This window comes from Microcaecilia unicolor, chromosome 5 (genome assembly GCF_901765095.1).
Source record: "Microcaecilia unicolor chromosome 5, aMicUni1.1, whole genome shotgun sequence".
NCBI classification, from domain to species: domain Eukaryota; kingdom Metazoa; phylum Chordata; class Amphibia; order Gymnophiona; family Siphonopidae; genus Microcaecilia; species Microcaecilia unicolor.
The window spans coordinates 78974847-78993581 of NC_044035.1; the positions used below are offsets into that span (position 1 = coordinate 78974847).

Genomic DNA, 18735 nt, shown 5'->3' on the forward strand with positions numbered 1-18735 from the left:
TCACTACCAGTATCATGCTCCGTCATTGGGCCGCAGATATGGCCTCTAAGCAGTGGCTTATTAAATTGCTTTTCCGAGGGAAATTGCTTTTGGGGGAAGACCTAGAAAAGATTGTTAAAGATTTGGGGGATTCCAAATCTCACCGTCTCCCAGAGGATAGAACCAAGTCTATACCCAGGCAGGGAGCTTCGAGGTCACGGTTCAGGGAGTCACGACGGTATCGCCCGGGGCACTCCAACGCAGCCTTCCAGCGTTCTCGTTTTGGACAGCGTTCTTACTTTCACAACGAGAAGTGTCCGGCTGGACCCCCTGTTGTCAGGGGGCTCTGGCTCGATCCTCCCAATGATGGGGCGCAGGTCCACTCGGGAAGAGAGCAGATCGGTGGTCGGCTTGCTCTCTTTCTTCCAGAGTGGGCCAGAATTACTTTGGACCAGTGGGTCCTCGATGTAGTGCGAGAGGGCTACAAGTTAGAATTCTTCTCTCCTGTCACAGATTTTTTTCTGGAGTCCCGCTGTTTATCGTGGGTCAAGAGGACAGCGGTTCTGCACTGTTTTCGAGACCTGCTAAGGATAGGGGCTATCGTGCCTGTTCCTCCTCTCGAAAGGCGCTCGTGTTGGTACTCCATCTTCTTTGTGGTGCCAAAGAAAGGAGGGGCTTTTCGGCCTATTCTCGATCTCAGAAAAGTAAACCAGTTTTTGTAGGTTCTTCACTTCCGCATGGAGACATCGAGGGCAGTTATTGCTGCTGTTCAACCAGGCGAGTTTTTGATGGCTCTCAATTTGAGGGAAGCGTACCTACACATTCCCATTTGGCAGCCCCATCAGCGATTTTTCCGATTTGCAGTGCTCGGTCAGCACTTCCAGTTTTGGGCCCTTCCTTTCGGGATGGCCACTGCCCCACGCACTTTTTCCAAAGTAATGGTGGTGGTGGTGGTGGCGTTCCTGCAGAAGGAAGGGATTTGGGTGCATCCATATCTCGACGACTGGCTGATTCGGGCGACAACAGCAGAGGAGAGTCGAGTGGTCACCAACCGAGTGATTGCAGTGTTGCAATCCTTAGGTTGGGTGGTCAATCTGGACAAGAGTCATCTGGTTCCTACTCAGAGTCTGGAATATCTTGGAGTGCAGTTCGATACGAAGCGGAGGAAGGTGTTTCTCTCCGAGGGGCGAAGGATCAAATTGCTTTCTCAGGTACGGACCTTATTGAATCGTAGCACTCCCCGAGTGTGGGGCTATGTTCAGCTCCTCAGTTCCAGGACGGCGACCTTGGAGGTCATTCCATGGGCATGGGCTCACATGCGGCCTCTTCAGAATTTCCTTTTGACCATATGGTCGCCAACATCGCTGGATTATCAACGGCTCCTTCCTTGGTCGAGCCGGGCCAGGGACAGTCTCGTGTGGTGGCTCCAGTCAGCCAATTTGCAGAAGGGTGTTTCTCTGGTGTCTCCCAATTGGGTGGTAGTCGTGACGGATGCCAGGCTTGTGGGCTGGGGAGCCCATTGTCTTCATCGAGTAGCCCAGGAATCGTGGACCCCTCTCGAAGTGACTTGGCCGATAAATCGTCTGGAGTTGCGAGCAGTCGTGAATGCGCTGTGGAGTTTTCAGGACCTTCTGCAGGGGCAGGTGGTTCGTGTATTCTCGGACAACACCACGACGGTGGCCTATATCAATTGGCAGGGGGGCACTCTCAGTCTTCTCTTGGCAGTGGAAGCATCTCGTCTTCTAGTATGGGCGGAAGCGCATGTTCAGAGTCTGTTGGCAGCGCACATTGCGGGTCAAGACAATATTCAAGCGGATTTTCTCAGCCGGACTCTTTTGGACGCAGCGGAATGGACGCTGTCGGACTCGGCTTTTCGGCTGATCTGTCACTGTTGGGGAAGACCAGTAATGGATCTTATGGCCATGGCTTGCAATGCCAAAGTTCCCCAGTTCTTCAGTCGCAAACGGCAGCCAGGATCTGCAGGATTGGATGCTCTTCTCCAGCCATGGCCGGAACAACAGCTACTGTATGTTTTTCCTCCATGGCCTCTGATAGGTAGAGTTCTTTGCCGCAAAGGGCGGCATTGGGGGCCGGTCGTTCTAGTGGCTACAGACGGGCTCTGACGGCTGTGGTATGCGGATCTTGTTCGAGCACTCTCAGAGCCACCATTGCGACTTCCGGTGACTCCCGATCTGCTGCATCAAGGACCAGTTCAGATGGAAAATCCCTCCCACTTTGGTCTTACGGGCCTGGCTGTTGAGAGGCGGCAGTTGAGGAAGAAGGGATTTTCAGGACCAGTCATTGCGATTCTTTTGGGGGCATGGAAGCAGTCTACTTCAGCAGCGTACGCGTGAGTGTGGAAAGCTTTCTCGGCGTAGTATGCTTTGTGTGCTGAATCGCCTTTTCGGGCGGACATTCCGGTTATTCTGGAGTTCCTTCAGGATGGTCTTCAAAAGGGAATGGCATATAATTCCCTTCGAGTGCAGGTGGCCGCACTAGCTTGTTTTAGGGGCAAACTGGACGGTTCCTCTTTAGCAGCTCACTCTGATGTGGTCTGTTTCCTACACGGGGCTCTTTGGCTTCGGCCTCCTCTGTGGCAGCCGTGCCCGGCATGACATTTGAATGTGGTACTGCGAACCCTCCATCCCCACCATTTGAGCCGTTGAATAAGGTTTCTGAGAAGGATCTAACATTTAGAAAGTGTTTTTGGTGGCCATTGCTTTGGGTAAGAGGATTTCTGAGATTCAGGCTTTGTCTTGCAGAGATCTTTTTTGCAGTTTTCTGAAGCAGGGGTGTCAATCCGGACGGTGCCATCGTTTCTACCTAAAGTGGTTTCGGCTTTCCATGTCAATCAGGCGGTTTATCTTCCGTCTTTTTGAAGAGGATTATCCAGGGGAGTTTGCCTCGCTACGTTTCCTGGACGTGAGGAAAGCCTTGTTTCGGTACTTGCAGATCTCTAACGAGTTTCGACGCTTGGATCATCTCTTTGTGCTCTTGTCGGGATCGAAAAGAGGTGAGGCGGTTTCTAAGGCTTCCATTGCTCGCTGGATTAGGGAAGCCATTGGAGCGGCGTATCTGCTACAAGGGCGGGCGTCTCTAGTGGCCCTGAAGACGCATGCTACTGGGGCACAGGCGGCTTCTTGGGCAGAGGCGTCGGCCTTATCTCTGGAAGAGATTTGTTGGGCGGTTACTTGGGCGTCCCGTCATACTTTTGCGAAGCATGACAGGCTAGACGTGTCTGCTCGGGAGGATGCGAGTTTTGGGGCGGGAGTGTTGGCGCGGGGAGCATCGGCTTCCCACCCTACTTAAGGAATGCTTTGGTACATCCCACTAGTTCCTGGATTCATCTGCTGCAAGTGACAAGGAAGGTAAAATTATGTCTTACCTGATAATTTTCTTTCCTTTAACGCAGCAGATGAATCCAGGATCCCTCCCTAGTTCAGCCGACGGTTTTTTCATTTTTCACGCAGTGTGGCTATTTTTTCCTTCCAGGTTCTCTTTTGCAGAGTTCAGACAGATATGGGAACACGGAAAAGATTCCGATTTCTGGATCAAGTTGCAGTTATTTCGAAGTTCTTATTTGGTTCTCTGTTTTTCATAGTGAGGATGGTTTCTGGTTGTTGTTGGTTTCATATTTTTGGCCTTGGCAAATGCTTACGAATGACATACTAACTGAGGAAGTAGCTGGCCGTCTGGCATCACTGCCTTTAGTTTGTTTATATCTATCTCCACCTGCTGGTAGGCGGACTTAACCCACTAGTTCCTGGATTCATCTGCTGCTTTAAAGGAAAGAAAATTATTAGGTAAGACATAATTTTACCTTTCCAGGGTGGACTCCTTGGTTACGGCAGTGACTAAGAAGATCACCTTGCTGGTGGAAGGGGGCATTGCCCTAAAAGATCTACAGGATAGTAAGCTAGAAGGCTCACTGAAGCAAGCCTTTGAAGTGGCCTCTTTGGGCCTTCAAGTGACAGTGTGCAGCTCATTCATAGAAAGAGCATGCCTGAAGTTGCATCAGCAGTTGACAACGCAAGATGGGCACCATAACGCCCAGGTAGAAACGGGGTTGGCCTACTTGACAAATGCAGTTTATGACAGGTTACGGCCTGCAGTATTCTCGCTCATTTCCTTATGAATTTTCAGTTGCATTATGCCTTTAAAGATCCTACTTCCTATACTTCCCTTTTCACCCTTTTCCCAGATGACTTTCTTTCACATTCTCTTGAAGAGATGAATCTCTGCTGGAATGAGACTCTCTCTCTGCAGTTCTCTCATCCACCTAACTGCATGGTCACTGGTGGTTTGGCACAGCAAAAGGAACCTTGGTTCCAGAATGGCCTCCGTTTACTCTAGCATCAAGTGCGAAGAGCAGAACGCCACTGGTGAAAACATAAATCCCATGCACTGCCCTCTGCTTTTAAATTGGCTAACAAATATTATCATTCTCAGCTTAAGTTTGCAAAAAAACTCCTACTATACTCATTTACCACTTGTGATGTCCCAGTAGTAAACTATTTCAGGTTGTTTCACATCTTACTAATCATCCTTATTCAAGTTTGAATCTCCAAATGCCAGCAGCCAACACTCTAGCTGCTTATTTTTCTGCTCAGGTCGATTCTGTACATGGCTCACTATCCAATACGAGCCCATTACCATCAGCTGCTCCATCTGGCCTTCCCCAAAGGGCAGATTCTGCATTTTTTTTTGTTTGGAAGACTTTTTCTCATTCTTAATATAACTTCCAAAAACCAAGGCTTTTTATGAGGCTTTCCACCTGTCAGCTTGATCTGTTTTCTTCAAGTTAGCTCCAGCTTCCCAGATGCAGTCTTACTCCATTAATTCTTCAAATGATCACCCTTAGTTTGAGTACTGGACACATTCCTAGCATCTCCAAGATAGCAGAGAAGGTGGTCTTTGACCAACTTTGCTCCTATGTTGACCAACTTGCTATTTTACACCCTCGCCAAACTGGCTTTCAGTCTCACCATAGCACAGAATCCACACTTACTGCCCTCCTTAGTGTGCTTCACTCATCACTCAATGCTGGCAATATTGTCCTTTTGTTTTCTCTTGACTATCCTTAGCCTTTGACTTAGTTGATCATTCACTGCTACTCTCAAGTCTCAGTTCTATAGAGATTTCAGGTACTGTGTTTGCTTGGTTGTCCTTATTTCTTAATTCTTGCTCACTCACATTTTCCTGACCTTCTGCTTGCTCTGATGACCTCCCACTACACTATGATGTTCCCCAGGGTTCAGTTTTGTCTCCCTTCTTTTTAACATTTTCTGGAGCTCTCTAGCCACACTGATTCAAAGTTTTCAATATAAGATTTTTCATTTTTGCAGATGACATTTTCTTATTTTTTCCACAACTCCTTTCTCTCCCTAACTGAACCGTCTTCAGTCTTGTCTACTGGCCCTTCATTAATGATTGACGATTACAGGCCCTTTATCTAAATCTTCTCTGCTCCCTACCCTCTTGGATATTCCTATCCCCTCTGTTGATTCATTCCGTTATCTTGGGGTGATCTTAGACTCAAAATTTTCATTCCATGAACAGTTTTCTTAAGTTCTTCAAAGAGGCTTTTTAGCACTCCATCATCTTCATTCATTTTCTAAATTTCTAGGTTTTCCTCTACTTCATTCACTGGTTCACTCCTTTGTGATATCCCACTTAGACTACTGTAATACTATGCACTGTGGTATAACAGCTCATCAGCTTCATCGATTATAGACCCTTTCATTATGCCACTGCACGTTTTCTCTCTAAATGTAGATGACGTGATTGTGACTCCATTGATGATTAATCTTCATTGGCTACCAGTCAATTTCCGCATTTGGTTCAAAACCCACCTACCTTTCTTCCATTTTAATCCTCTACACCCCCACCTGATCCCTATGCTTGTTGGATGCTCACCGCTTAATTCTTCCCTCTCCTAAACAGGCATGCTATGAATCTAGCAGGCATTCAGCTTTTTCTTATTGGCACCCAGATTCTTGCTTTGAGATCCAAACTATCATTTGTTAGATTTAAAGCCCAACTGAAGACCCACTTTTTCAGATTTGTTTTAGGGGTGTCCCTTGAAGTGGGTGTTCACTGATGCCCTGTTGGCTTCCTCTGGGGCAGGTTGCATGGATTGGACTTAAGTCTTAGCATTTCTGTTAATGGTATGACTGTCTCTTTACTATTTTTATTGGTGTTCTTTTCTATCTTACTGTTTTATTATCATTTATCTGTATACCATTCTGACCTGTGATGCAGAAATAGTGGTATATCAAGTTTTAAAGAAATGAAAATAAAATAATCCTCCAGTTACCATCTCTAAGACAGCAATAAATTTCCATATGATTGCCATTCATAGAAATCATCATTTACAGTGGGGAAAACATATTTTTTGCCCACAAAATAGTACATCTTTTTACTTAAAGAACAGTTTTAATACCATCATTTTATCATTCTCTTTGGAAAATGTGACCAATAGAATTTGTCTCAAAGAATGATCATCAGTAGAGGATTCTAACCCCCCTAAGCAATGCCGACACAGCCCATTCAAAGTCAATGGGCTGCGTCATTAGCGCATGACAGCTGCTAGTGCTTCTTAGTAAATGGCTAAGGCTCCGTCAGCCACATTCTCCAAACAAGGTCTAGAAAGTACATAATGATGAATCAAAGAAATTTCTTGAGACTTAGCGATCTTGAACACTTCCTTAAAATATTTAAGCAGTAATGTCTCTGCAGATAACAATCTAGTTCAGGGAAAATTTAAAAAATTCTCTATCCTCTCTACTCTAAAATGAGTGAGCAGCCTATCCCTGATTGCAGAGGAACTTGCAGATTTGAAAGTTGAAACTTGAGGCTCAAACTGTTGGAACCTCTTTTCAAATTGGAGAAATTTGTTATCTACTTCCTCTAATTTTGCAACTGCCTCTTGAAAAAACTGGCATAACTTCCTTTGAGGTTCCTGCAACAATAGATTCAGTTTGCGTGACCATTGCCCTTATATCCTTTAAGGTAACATCTTGTTGATCTGAGGAAGCTCCGTTATACTCTACACCAGACTCAGGAAAATAAACTGACTTTAGGTAGTAAGACTCGCAAGTCACCTTCTGCTGTAGATATCCTACTACCAGGCAGTCCAGTCTTCAACCTGAGTTGTTGCCTCTGAAGATATGGATGAAGAGGAGGGCATGAAAGTGTTAGGAGCCCTGGAGGGAGAGTCCTCTCAACTGAGCTAATAGATGCACCACTCCCAGATGCATTCATATTAGGAATGAGAGTAGAGGACTGCTCCACAAGAACATATTTGTTCATAGGTCTTTGAGCTGGTGTGCTAGAGGTTGCCAAGTCCTTTGACTTGGCCTTTCTGTTGCTCATAAAAAATATTTAAGCGCACAGTTTTAATAGATTTTTCTAGCAAACTGTTCTGCGGTGGATTTTCTCTACTGCTTCTAATGCGCTCCTGTGGTACTCCAAGGGTTGTGGCATGCCGTAATGTATATTTGTTCTTCAAAGAGCCAAGGACCTGGTTGATTACCACGGGGGAGGGGGGGGTGGCGGCCTGGTTGCCTGTTTCCACCACCAGTCCACTGCAAAATAATGGCATCAGCAGTGTTCCCCTTCCCAAGCAGCCTCTTCCACCAGGTACTTCCATCTACCCAGAAGTAGCTTATTCTGAAAAGATGGACTCCACTTTAACCATGCTGGAACCCAGATTCTAGCGTTAATATTAGAAAAGGAAATAAAGCTGCTTTTAAATTAGAACAGCTGCTAAAGCAAGGCATGTTTTGCCCTGAGCTATTTTTTAAGGATACTAAGAAAACAAAGAAGTTAGCAAATCCCAGTAGAGAAGATGAGATAAAGGAAATACAAACAAACTCTTACTTTGCAATGTTTGTCAAACCACTTAGGTCACCATTACCTTGGGATGGGTGGGGGTTGCGCTGACAACCTCACCCAGCTGAGGGCCTGCCATGGAAATTGTCACACTTCTGACAGCCCCCATAAGCCACTTGCAGCTTGGTGCATGTGTACATGGGGCAGAGAGAGAGAGAGATAGATGTTTGTATGTGTGATAGGATTCGAAAAAATAAGATGGAGATGATTAGAGCCTACAGCATTGAATGAAAAGGTAGATATGGAGACCTGGTAGAAGAAGGATAACCAACAGGACAGTATAATAGCAGGTTATAAACCAAATGAGTATCATAGTAATTGGGTGGATCAGCTTGTAGAGAGGTGGTGCAATATGTTAAAGAGTACATTGAGTCAAACAGGATAAAAGCTTCTTAGGAAACTAAATGTGTTCTGGATGCTTTCTGGATAGAACTCCCATATGTGAAGAATGAACAGACAGATAATTAAATGCTAACAAAAATCAAAGAAGGTAATACAGTTGGCAACATAATAAAGGATGATTTCAGTTACTCCATATTGACTAGGTAAATGTCACATTAGGATATACTAGGGAAGTAAAATTTCTAGATGGAGTGGAGGAGTAGCCTAGTGGTTAGAGCACTGGATTGACAACCAGGGAAGCCTGGTTCAAATCCCACTGGTGCTTGTGATCTTGGGCAAACCTTCCATTGCCTCATCTGCAAACGTAGGTAGGGAAATACCTAATGTACCTAAATGTAACTCACCTTGAGCTGCTGCTGAAACAGGTGTGAGTTAAATAGTCATGGTTTAATGAGGCAGGTTCAACATGGATTTAGCCAAAGGAAGTCATGTCTCATTAATCTCCTGCCTTTTTGTTTGTTTTTGTTTTGAAGGTATGGATAAAAGTGAGCCAGTTGATATAATGTACCTGGCTTTTCAGAAGGTCTTTGACAGAGCCCCAGTTGTAGGATAGGAGGCAGTACCCTATTGTGAATGGAGGTCTACTTAAAAGATACAAAATTAGAGATCTGGGCTAAATGGTCAATTTTCTCAATGGAGAAAGGTGACTAGTGGAGTAGCGGGTAGAAGGACCTCTTCTTTTTAGCATATTTATAAATGAAAAGAACAATGAGTGACGTGATCAAATTTTGCAAATTTTTTGTTTTTAATTGTGATGTTGGTAAACTTTTATTAGTTATACTCCTATCCCTAACTGGAGTTTTTTTTCTGTTGTTTTGAACTAAATTTTGTTTGTTTGTTTCTTTTATTTGTAAATCACTTTGGTTTGTTTATTCAGAAAAGGCATTTGCTCAAATTTGTTAAATCACAAGCAGATTGTAAAAAAAAAAAAAAAGCAAAGAAAAATCGCAAGAGGACCTGGCTGATGAATTTTAATGTGGATCGATGCAAAGTGATGCAGTTAGAGCTATATGATGCTAGGTTCCATATGAAGAATCTCCACCTAAGAAAAGGATCCAGGTGTCATTGATGACAATATTTTGAAATCCTCTGCTCAGTGTGTGGCAGCAGCCAAAAAGTTAAACAGAATGTTAGGATTGGAGAAGAGATGGCTGAGGGGAGATATGATAGAGATCTTTTAAAATCATGAGTGGAGTGGATAAATGTGAATTGATTGTTTACTCTTTTGGAAAATGCAAAGGATAGGGGACATGCTGTGAATTTAATAAATAGCACATGTAAAACAAATTGGAGAAAATATCATTTTTTTAACCAATGTACAGTTAAGTTCTGAATTAGTTGTGGGAGGACATTGCGAAGGCAGTTAGCATAACTGAGTTAAAATGGTTTAGACCAGTTTCTGAAGGAAATATCCATAAACAGTTGTTAACTAGGTAGACTTGGAGAAAGCCACTGCTTATTTTTGTGGTAGACAACATATAATGTATCTGCGTTTTGGGATTTTTCCAGGCAGTTGTGATCTGAATCAGCCACTATTGGAAACAGGATATTGGGCTTCATTTACTTTTGATCTGATCCAGTATGGCAGTTCTTATGGCTAGGCTGAGTGAATATCAGGCCCTACACTTCAACAGAAATATGTGGAAAGTAATTAAGAATAGGAAACCAAAAGTCTTGATTGTATAAATCTCCACATTTCTTGACTCAATACTTGGTGGAAGATCCTTCTGCAGAATTAAAAGCTATGAATTGTTTAGGATATGTGTCTACCAGCAGCAGGATGGTGCAGTTTTTTCCCATTTCTCAGTGGAATGCCTCAAGCTCTTTCAGGTTTGTAGAAGATAATCTGAGGACTTCAGTCTGCAAATCTTGCCAAAGAATATCTGTTGGATTCAGGTCTCAGCTTTGACTGGACCATGTGAGGACTTATATTTTTGTCTTGCTCAGGCTCTTCATTATTGCTTTTTCTCTGTGTTTAAAATCATTGCTCTGCTGAATTGATGAATCTTCTCCCTAGTACATGGTCTGTGGCAGACGAACGGATTTTCTTTCCATCTTTCCCTCAGTCTAAGACTCCCTGTTTCTGCTTCTGGAAAGCATCCCCACAACATAATGCTGCTGCCAATATGCTTTTACTATAGGGATGATGTTAACATGGTGTTTTATGCTATACATATTACTTACCATTGAAATTAAAAAGTTCCACTTCAGTTTGATCAGACCACAAAACTTTCTATTACATGTGTACAGTTTCCCCTAAGTGTTTCTTTGCAAACACTGTGCAGCACATCATTCCCCCCTCCCTCCAGTTTCTATATATGGTGCCCAAAATTGCATTCCTATGTTGGGTATGTATCTTAATTGAGTAGCAAGCTGTTAACTAGCAATAATTGAGTGCTGACAGCCAATTATAGCAGTTAATTGGCTCCCATGGGTTCCTAAATATTTTTTTAAAAATTTCCCAGGTGGTCCAATGGAACCCAACCGTCCCCCCCCCCCAGCTCCCCCAGACAAAATCACCCTGGTAGTTCAGTGGACTGGACCACCTCTCACCCCTTCCTGGACCCGACCCCCTGCGAACCCTTTCTCAGACCAGATTTACTGGGTGGTCTATTGGACCCATCCTCCCCTCCCTGTACCTGGAAAAAGACGGAAGCAGGAGCAACACCTTCCACACTCCTGCCTTGGGGCCCACCCTGCACAATAAGGCAGTGCCCATCCCTGGCTCGGTGCATCCTGGGATGCATTTGACGGGGCTAAGTGCCATATAAGGAAGATGCACCAGGCCGGGGCTGGGCACTGCCATTTTGTGCAGATCTGGTCAAGAGTCAGGAGGGTAAGAGGTGTTGCCCTGTCCTTCTGCCTCCATCTTTTTCCAGGTACAGGGGGAAGGGAGGAGGGGGGGGGGGGGGTTACTAGACCACCAGGGGCATTGTTGCCTTTGAAGGGGTGGGGAAACTCGGGGTCATGGTCACTAGACCACCAGGGCCATTCTTGCTTTTGGGAGGGAGGGGGAGAATCAGAGGGGTCGGGGGTCCACTGGACCTCTGAGACATTGCTTGCAGGGAGGTGCAAGGAGGTACGGGGGTTTGGAGGTCCACTGGACCACCAGGTATTTGTTCCTTGAGGTGCGGGGGGTTGGCGGGGTTTGTCGGGGTCAAGTCTGCATCAGGAGCTGTCGAATGCATTTGACAGCTCGGAATTGCAAATAGCGACCGATACACAAAGAGGGATCTGTGCATCTTATTTGCATGCGATCCCCTTTGTACATTGGTCGCTGTTTGTGACTCGCTAAAATTTACTGAGGCAGCTGTATTTTATGGCTGCCTTTGTGCATTGAGCCCCGGCTTTTTGGTTTTCTGTTGCATTGCTTGTAGGGTGTACACAGTCCTGAAATTGATATCCATTTTTTGTTTGATAGAACAGTTTTCTTGTAGTTGTGTTCCACAAAACATATGGTTAAAGTTGGAGAGAGAGAGAAAGAGGTGCTGTTTTCCTTTAAGAAATATTAAGCTGGATCCAAGATGGCGACGGTCTGAGACGCGCAACCAGACGCGTCCCATTCTCCTTCATACAACGCTATAGCGGCTGGCTCCTTACCTGATCCTCGTTATGGGGAAACGGAGAGGTAAAGTCAGGGAGATTCCCTCTCTCCCTGGCGGGTCTAGCCAGTTTCGTCAAGCGCGACTGGAGGACTTTGGAGTCGCGCTGGGTCCCGGGAGAGTTTCTACTCCGTCTGAAGAGCCGGGCGCTTCGGCGTTGGCAGACAGTGTAGACGGGGCTTCCCTGAGCCCCGTCGAACGTGCGGCTCCCCCACAACCAGGAAGTGGAGGTTTTCATCAGAGCCCTTGCGCTCCAGCCCAGAGTGGAAATCGGAGTGTCCAGGGAGGGAGCCTGTTGGAACTAAGTGAAGAACATGGTGCTGCTAGTTTAGCAGCCACAGAAATGACATCTTCTCCTGTGTTGTTGACTCAAACAGTGAGTATTCTGGAGCAAGCTGCTAAAGCACCGCTCCCTGAGTTGACTTTTGGGAAATTGGAAAAGCCAGCCGTAGTGACCTTAGAGTCACTTTGGGACTTAACCTTTACAGCACATGCCTCCCTACAATCTTTGGTGGTTAAAAATGCGGCAACTATAAAGACTCTATCAGAAACTGCACTCTCTCAAATGGAAAAGACTGAATCTCAAGCCAGGGAAGTTAAAGTTCTTACGGAAAAAACTGTAAAATTGGAACTTGTGGGTCAAACACTAATCAAAGATAAGAACTTTACCTCTAGACGGCTAGAATATCTTGAGAATCAATCTAAAAGATTAAATCTAAGGCTGATAAACTTTCCCAGTTCACCTTTGATTACACCCATTCAGATGCTTAAGAAATATCTTATAGAAATATTGGGTATGTCAGATACCTCCCTACCACCAATAACTCGTGCTTTTTACTTACAATCTGGTCCATGTAAAGAATCAGGGGAACTTTTCCAGGATGGTAGGGAGTTGAATCTGACATCTTTTTTGGAGTCATCTCTTGAGGTTGTAACAAAGCGGGCAACTTTATTGGCCACTTTTGCTTTAGAAATGGATAGAGATGCAGTATTAAGGTTATCTCTAAGACATTTGGATTCAAATTTTTTGGGGACAAGAATAAGAATTTATCCTGATTTATCAAGAGAGACTCAAAAAAGGCGTAAAGCCTTTTTGGCTTTGCGCACAAGAACTTTGGCAATAGGAGCCAACTTCCTATTGAAATTTCCTTGTATCTGCAGAATTGTATTTCAATCTAAACAGTTTCAATTCTTTGACCCTAAACAACTGGAGGAATATTTACTAAGTAAGGAAGAAGTAAATGTAGTGGTATAGCCCCATATGTTCACTGTTTAACAGATTTGGAGGGAACACCCGGGATAGCGCATCATATATTTGAATTACCTTTAAAAATTTCCTTTTAGATTAATATATAATCTTGCATCTTGGATTATTTCTTTAATTTGTGGTCTATAGTTTAATGAAACTTGAATTTAAGAAATATTTGTGTTATAATATGTATAATTTCCATATAGTGTATTATCACTCATAATTGTAAATTTATGTTTGTTAAAAAGTTTAATTAAATAAATAAATAAAAAAAAAAAAGAAATATTAAGCTATATTTCTTTGTTAGATCATGTTTTTAATGTTTATTGAACCCCCATCATGTTGGGCTTTGATGCATTTTGGATTGCAATATACTGTTCATTTTGATAGATTTTGTTGTTGATCTTTATTTTTGAGGAATATTTTAAATTTCTAATTTTAAAGTGTACTCTTGTCTGCTAAAAACAGGCCATTTGTTTACCTCATATTGTATATTGCTTACACTATAATGTGAGATCCCAATGGTCTAACATCTTTGTTTTATTCAGCATTGGAAATGTACAGCAAGCTAAAAGAACAGATGGATGTGAAAAGGTAAGTTGATTAATTATATTGTAAATAATAAATACTGAAGTATTTGGGGGTATTTCATCCCAGTGGAAACTTTTGGCTTTTCTTCAAGGAAGTTTTTCTTGATATTTTCAGATTACACTTTCTATTTTTTCTTTTCTGTGATAGTTTCAACTACCTTCCCAAAATGAATGGCAATGGTAGTAATATTGCAATAAAACATACTGCACCTAAAGTTACATCAAACCAGACATGTTGTACTGCTTCTCTCCAAGGGCTATTCCCAAACTCCCCTCCCCAGTCAAAGAAGGAGTATAAGGAGTATTCCACACAGGGAAGTAACAGCGATCTTGGCCACATATTACCCTCCCAAGACTTGATTTAGATTTTGTGGTAATCAAATTAAAAATAGATATTATAAGACATCTAGCTATTTACTGAACATTTAATACTTAGATGATGTGGGATTTGCTGTAATAACCCAAGAGAATTATTTAGGAATTATTTTAGGAATTATTAGGAAAGGAATGAAAAGCAAAAATGAGAATATTAAAATGCCTTTGTATTGCCCCATAGTGCGTCCACATCTCGAATACTGTGTACAGTACTGGCCACCCCATCTCAAAAAAGAAATAGTGGAATTAGAAAAGGTACAGAGATGGGCAACAAATATGATAAAGGGGAGAGACAACTTCCCTATGAGAAAAGGCTAAAAAGGCTAGGGCTCTTTATCTTGGAGAAGAGACAGTTGAGGGGAGATATAATAGAGGTCTATAAAATAATGAGTGGAGTGGAATGGGTAGATGTGAATCGCTTGTTTAGTCTTTCAAAAAATACAAGGACTAGGAGCATTCAAAGAAGCTACTAAGTAGTAAATTTAAAACAAATCGAAGAAAATATTTCTTCACTTAGGGCCCTGTTTACTAAGCCATGCAATAAGCTCGTTAGCATTGTTAGCGTGCGCTAAAAAATAGCACACGCTAACACTAGACAGCCATAGGAATATATGGGTGTCTCTAGCTTTGGCGTGTGCTGAATTTTAGCGCACACTAAAAACACTAGAATGCCTTAGTAAGCAGGGCCCTTAATGTGTAATTAAATTCTGAAATTCATTGCCAGAGAAAGTGGCAAAAACAGTTAGCTTAGCAGGGTTTTAAAAAGTTTTGTATAATTTCCTAAACGTCCATAAGCCTTGGGAAAATCAACTGCTTATTTCTAGGATAAGCAGCGTAAAATCTGTTTCACTGTTTTGGGATCTTGCCAGGTACTTGTGACCTGAATTGGCCATTGGAAACAATATACTGGGCTTGATGGACCTTTGTTCTGCCCCAGTATGGAAATGCTTACGCTCTTTGAGAAGTATGACTTTTTTAAAATTATTGCATACTTTTTTTTTTTTTGATTATCGCTCCCCTTGCTAGGAACACTTTCTCAGCCCAGCAGGTAAAAGTATGGATGTTGAGGAGGCAATAATCAAAATTATATCTCTGTGCTGAAAGAGTGGAAGGAGCTCTAATTATTACTCTCATATGATAACTAAATATATTTTATTAAATTATCTTGTGAAAAAGCTCTTTACTCTTCTAAGAAAGTTATCTACATCTACAAGGGAGCATTTTAAACCAGCTGAGTGTTAGGGTATCTAGATTGGAACTCTGGCTTCAACTCAATATAATTGAAAGAAAAGTAGAATGTAACGTTATATGAAGAAGCCATTGTTAACTTATCACAACCTGTAAGCAACACTTGACAAAGATTCAGAGCTTTACTTTGGACACTCATCTCCTCCAATCAGAGATGGTGTAGGCAGTCTTGATTTATTATTTATAATGATCCCAAAGCTAAGTGTCTTTTTGCTGGTAATACACAAACCTTTAAAATTCAATTCTTAACAGATATTAACATTTTAATGAAAATTCAAGAAATAATTCTTGAGTGTGGTAGCAATGTCATACATATAAAATACATATAAACCAAAAACAAGAACAGCAGTGAAAATATGCTTGAATAGCATCAATCTCAGAATTCACAGGGGGAGGGGGACATGAATCTGGATCTGCACTGCACTCTTTCCTGCCAGTGGTCGGGTCTTGACACTTCCCCACTCAGCCAGAACAGTTTTGGTGCCTTGTGTTGGGTCTGGAGGAGAGCTACAGGTGCATGATGGATGTGTAGGCACCCCAGTTCCCGATTCACTGACTGCTCCACCCGCGTCCTGCACTCAGCTGGCATTACTGGAGGAAACTACACATCTTCTTTCCTCCTCGAAACTAACTACCTGTTCCTCTGATCCTATTCCCACCCATCTACTTAACACTATCTCTCCTACTGTCATCCTGTTTATCTGTCATATCCTCAATCTTTTACTGCGACTGTTCCTGATGCCTTCAAACATGCCATAGTCACACCACTCCTTAAAAAAACCTTCATTGGACCCTACCTGTCCTTCCAACTATCGCCCCATCTCCCTCCTCCCTTTCCTAGCCAAGATACTTGAACATGCTGTTCACTGCCGTTGCCTTGACTTTCTTTCATCTCAAGCTATTCTTGATCCACTTCAATCTGGCTTTTACCCCCTTCATTCAAATGAAACAATGCTTGCTAAAGTCTCCAATGATCTGTTCCTAGCCAGATCCAAAGGTACCTATTCTATCCTCATCCTTCTCGATCTATCTGCTGCTTTTGACACTGTTGATCACAGCCTACTCCTTGATACGCTGTCCTCACTTGGATTTCAGGGCTCTGTTCTTTCCTGGTTTTCTTCTTATCTCTCCCAGCGTACCTTTAGTGTATACTCTAGTGGATCCTCTTCTACTTCTATCCCACTGTCAGTTGGTGTAGCTCAGGGATCTGTCCTGGGACCTCTTCTCTTCTCCATCTATACTTCTTCCCTTGGTATTCTGATCTCATCCCATGGTTTTCAGTATCATCTTTACGCTGATGACTCCCAGATCTACCTCTCCACACCAGAAATCTCAGCCGAAACCCAGGCCAAAGTATCAGCCTGCCTGTCTGACATTGCTACCTGGATGTCTCAGCGCCATCTGAAACTAAACATGACCAAGACTGAGCTTCTTATCTTTCCCTCTAAACCAACCTCTCCTCCTCCCCCATTCTCTATTTCTGTGGATAACACTCTCATCCTTCCTGTCTCATCAGCTCGTAACCTTGGGGTCATGTTCGACTCCTTCCTCTCCTTCTCTGCACATATTCAACAGACTGCTAAAACCTGTCGTTTCTTTCTCTATAATATCAGCAAAATTTGCCCTTTCCTTTCTGAGCACACTACCAGAACCCTCATCCACGTTCTTATCACCTCTCGCTTAGACTATTGCAACTTGCTTCTCACAGGTCTCCCACTTAGCCAGCTCTCTCCTCTTCAATCTGTTCAAAATTCTGCTGCACAACTAATATTCCGCCAGGGTCATTATGCTCATATTAGCCCTCTCCTCAAGTCACATCACTGGCATCCTATCCGTTTCCGCATACAGTTCAAACTCCTCTTATTGACCTATAAGTGCATTTACTCTGCAGCTCCTCAGTACCTCTCCACTCTCATCTCTCCCTACATTCCTCCCCGGGAACTCCGTTCACTGGGTAAATCTCTCTTATCTGCACCCTTCTCCTCCACTGCTAACTCCAGACTCCGTTCCTTTTATCTTGCTGCACCATACAGTGGGGGAAATAAGTATTTGATCCCTTGCTGATTTTGTAAGTTTGCCCACTGACAAAGACATGAGCAGCCCATAATTGAAGGGTAGGTTATTGGTAACAGTGAGAGATAGCACATCACAAATTAAATCCGGAAAATCACATTGTGGAAAGTATATGAATTTATTTGCATTCTGCAGAGGGAAATAAGTATTTGATCCCTCTGGCAAACAAGACCTAATACTTGGTGGCAAAACCCTTGTTGGCAAGCACAGCGGTCAGACGTCTTCTGTAGTTGATGATGAGGTTTGCACACATGTCAGGAGGAATTTTGGTCCACTCCTCTTTGCAGATCATCTCTAAATCATTAAGAGTTCTGGGCTGTCGCTTGGCAACTCGCAGCTTCAGCTCCCTCCATAAGTTTTCAATGGGATTAAGGTCTGGTGACTGGCTAGGCCACTCCATGACCCTAATGTGCTTCTTCCTGAGCCACTCCTTTGTTGCCTTGGCTGTATGTTTTGGGTCATTGTCGTGCTGGAAGACCCAGCCACGACCCATTTTTAAGGCCCTGGCGGAGGGAAGGAGGTTGTCACTCAGAATTGTACGGTACATGGCCCCATCCATTCTCCCATTGATGCGGTGAAGTAGTCCTGTGCCCTTAGCAGAGAAACACCCCCAAAACATAACATTTCCACCTCCATGCTTGACAGTGGGGACGGTGTTCTTTGGGTCATAGGCAGCATTTCTCTTCCTCCAAACACGGCGAGTTGAGTTCATGCCAAAGAGCTCAATTTTTGTCTCATCTGACCACAGCACCTTCTCCCAATCACTCTCGGCATCATCCAGGTGTTCACTGGCAAACTTCAGACGGGCCGTCACATGTGCCTTCCGGAGCAGGGGGACCTTGCGGGCACTGCAGGATTGCAATCCGTTATGTCGTAATGTGTTACCAATGGTTTTCGTGGTGACAGTGGTCCCAGCTGCCTTGAGATCATTGACAAGTTCCCCCCTTGTAGTTGTAGGCTGATTTCTAACCTTCCTCATGATCAAGGATACCCCACGAGGTGAGATTTTGCGTGGAGCCCCAGATCTTTGTCGATTGACAGTCATTTTGTACTTCTTTCATTTTCTTACTATGGCACCAACAGTTGTCTCCTTCTCGCCCAGCGTCTTACTGATGGTTTTGTAGCCCATTCCAGCCTTGTGCAGGTGTATGATCTTGTCCCTGACATCCTTAGACAGCTCCTTGCTCTTGGCCATTTTGTAGAGGTTAGAGTCTGACTGATTCACTGAGTCTGTGGACAGGTGTCTTTCATACAGGTGACCATTGCCGACAGCTGTCTGTCATGCAGGTAACGAGTTGATTTGGAGCATCTACCTGGTCTGTAG

The 18735-nt window shown here is 43.5% G+C and overlaps 1 protein-coding gene across 9 annotated transcripts in view; it reads left to right on the forward strand.

The window, feature by feature from the left end:
- Window positions 1–18735, forward strand: part of EXOC6 (exocyst complex component 6) — a 276968-nt gene that overhangs the window by 73783 nt on the left and 184450 nt on the right. For 8 of the 9 annotated variants that reach the window (XM_030203010.1, XM_030203011.1, XM_030203018.1 and 5 more), the window contains one exon: window positions 13674–13719. The exons of the other annotated variant lie outside the window; for it this stretch is intronic. In XM_030203010.1, the coding sequence (XP_030058870.1) occupies window positions 13674–13719 (46 nt within the window). The remainder of the gene's footprint in view (window positions 1–13673; window positions 13720–18735) is intronic. 9 annotated transcript variants of the gene reach the window in all.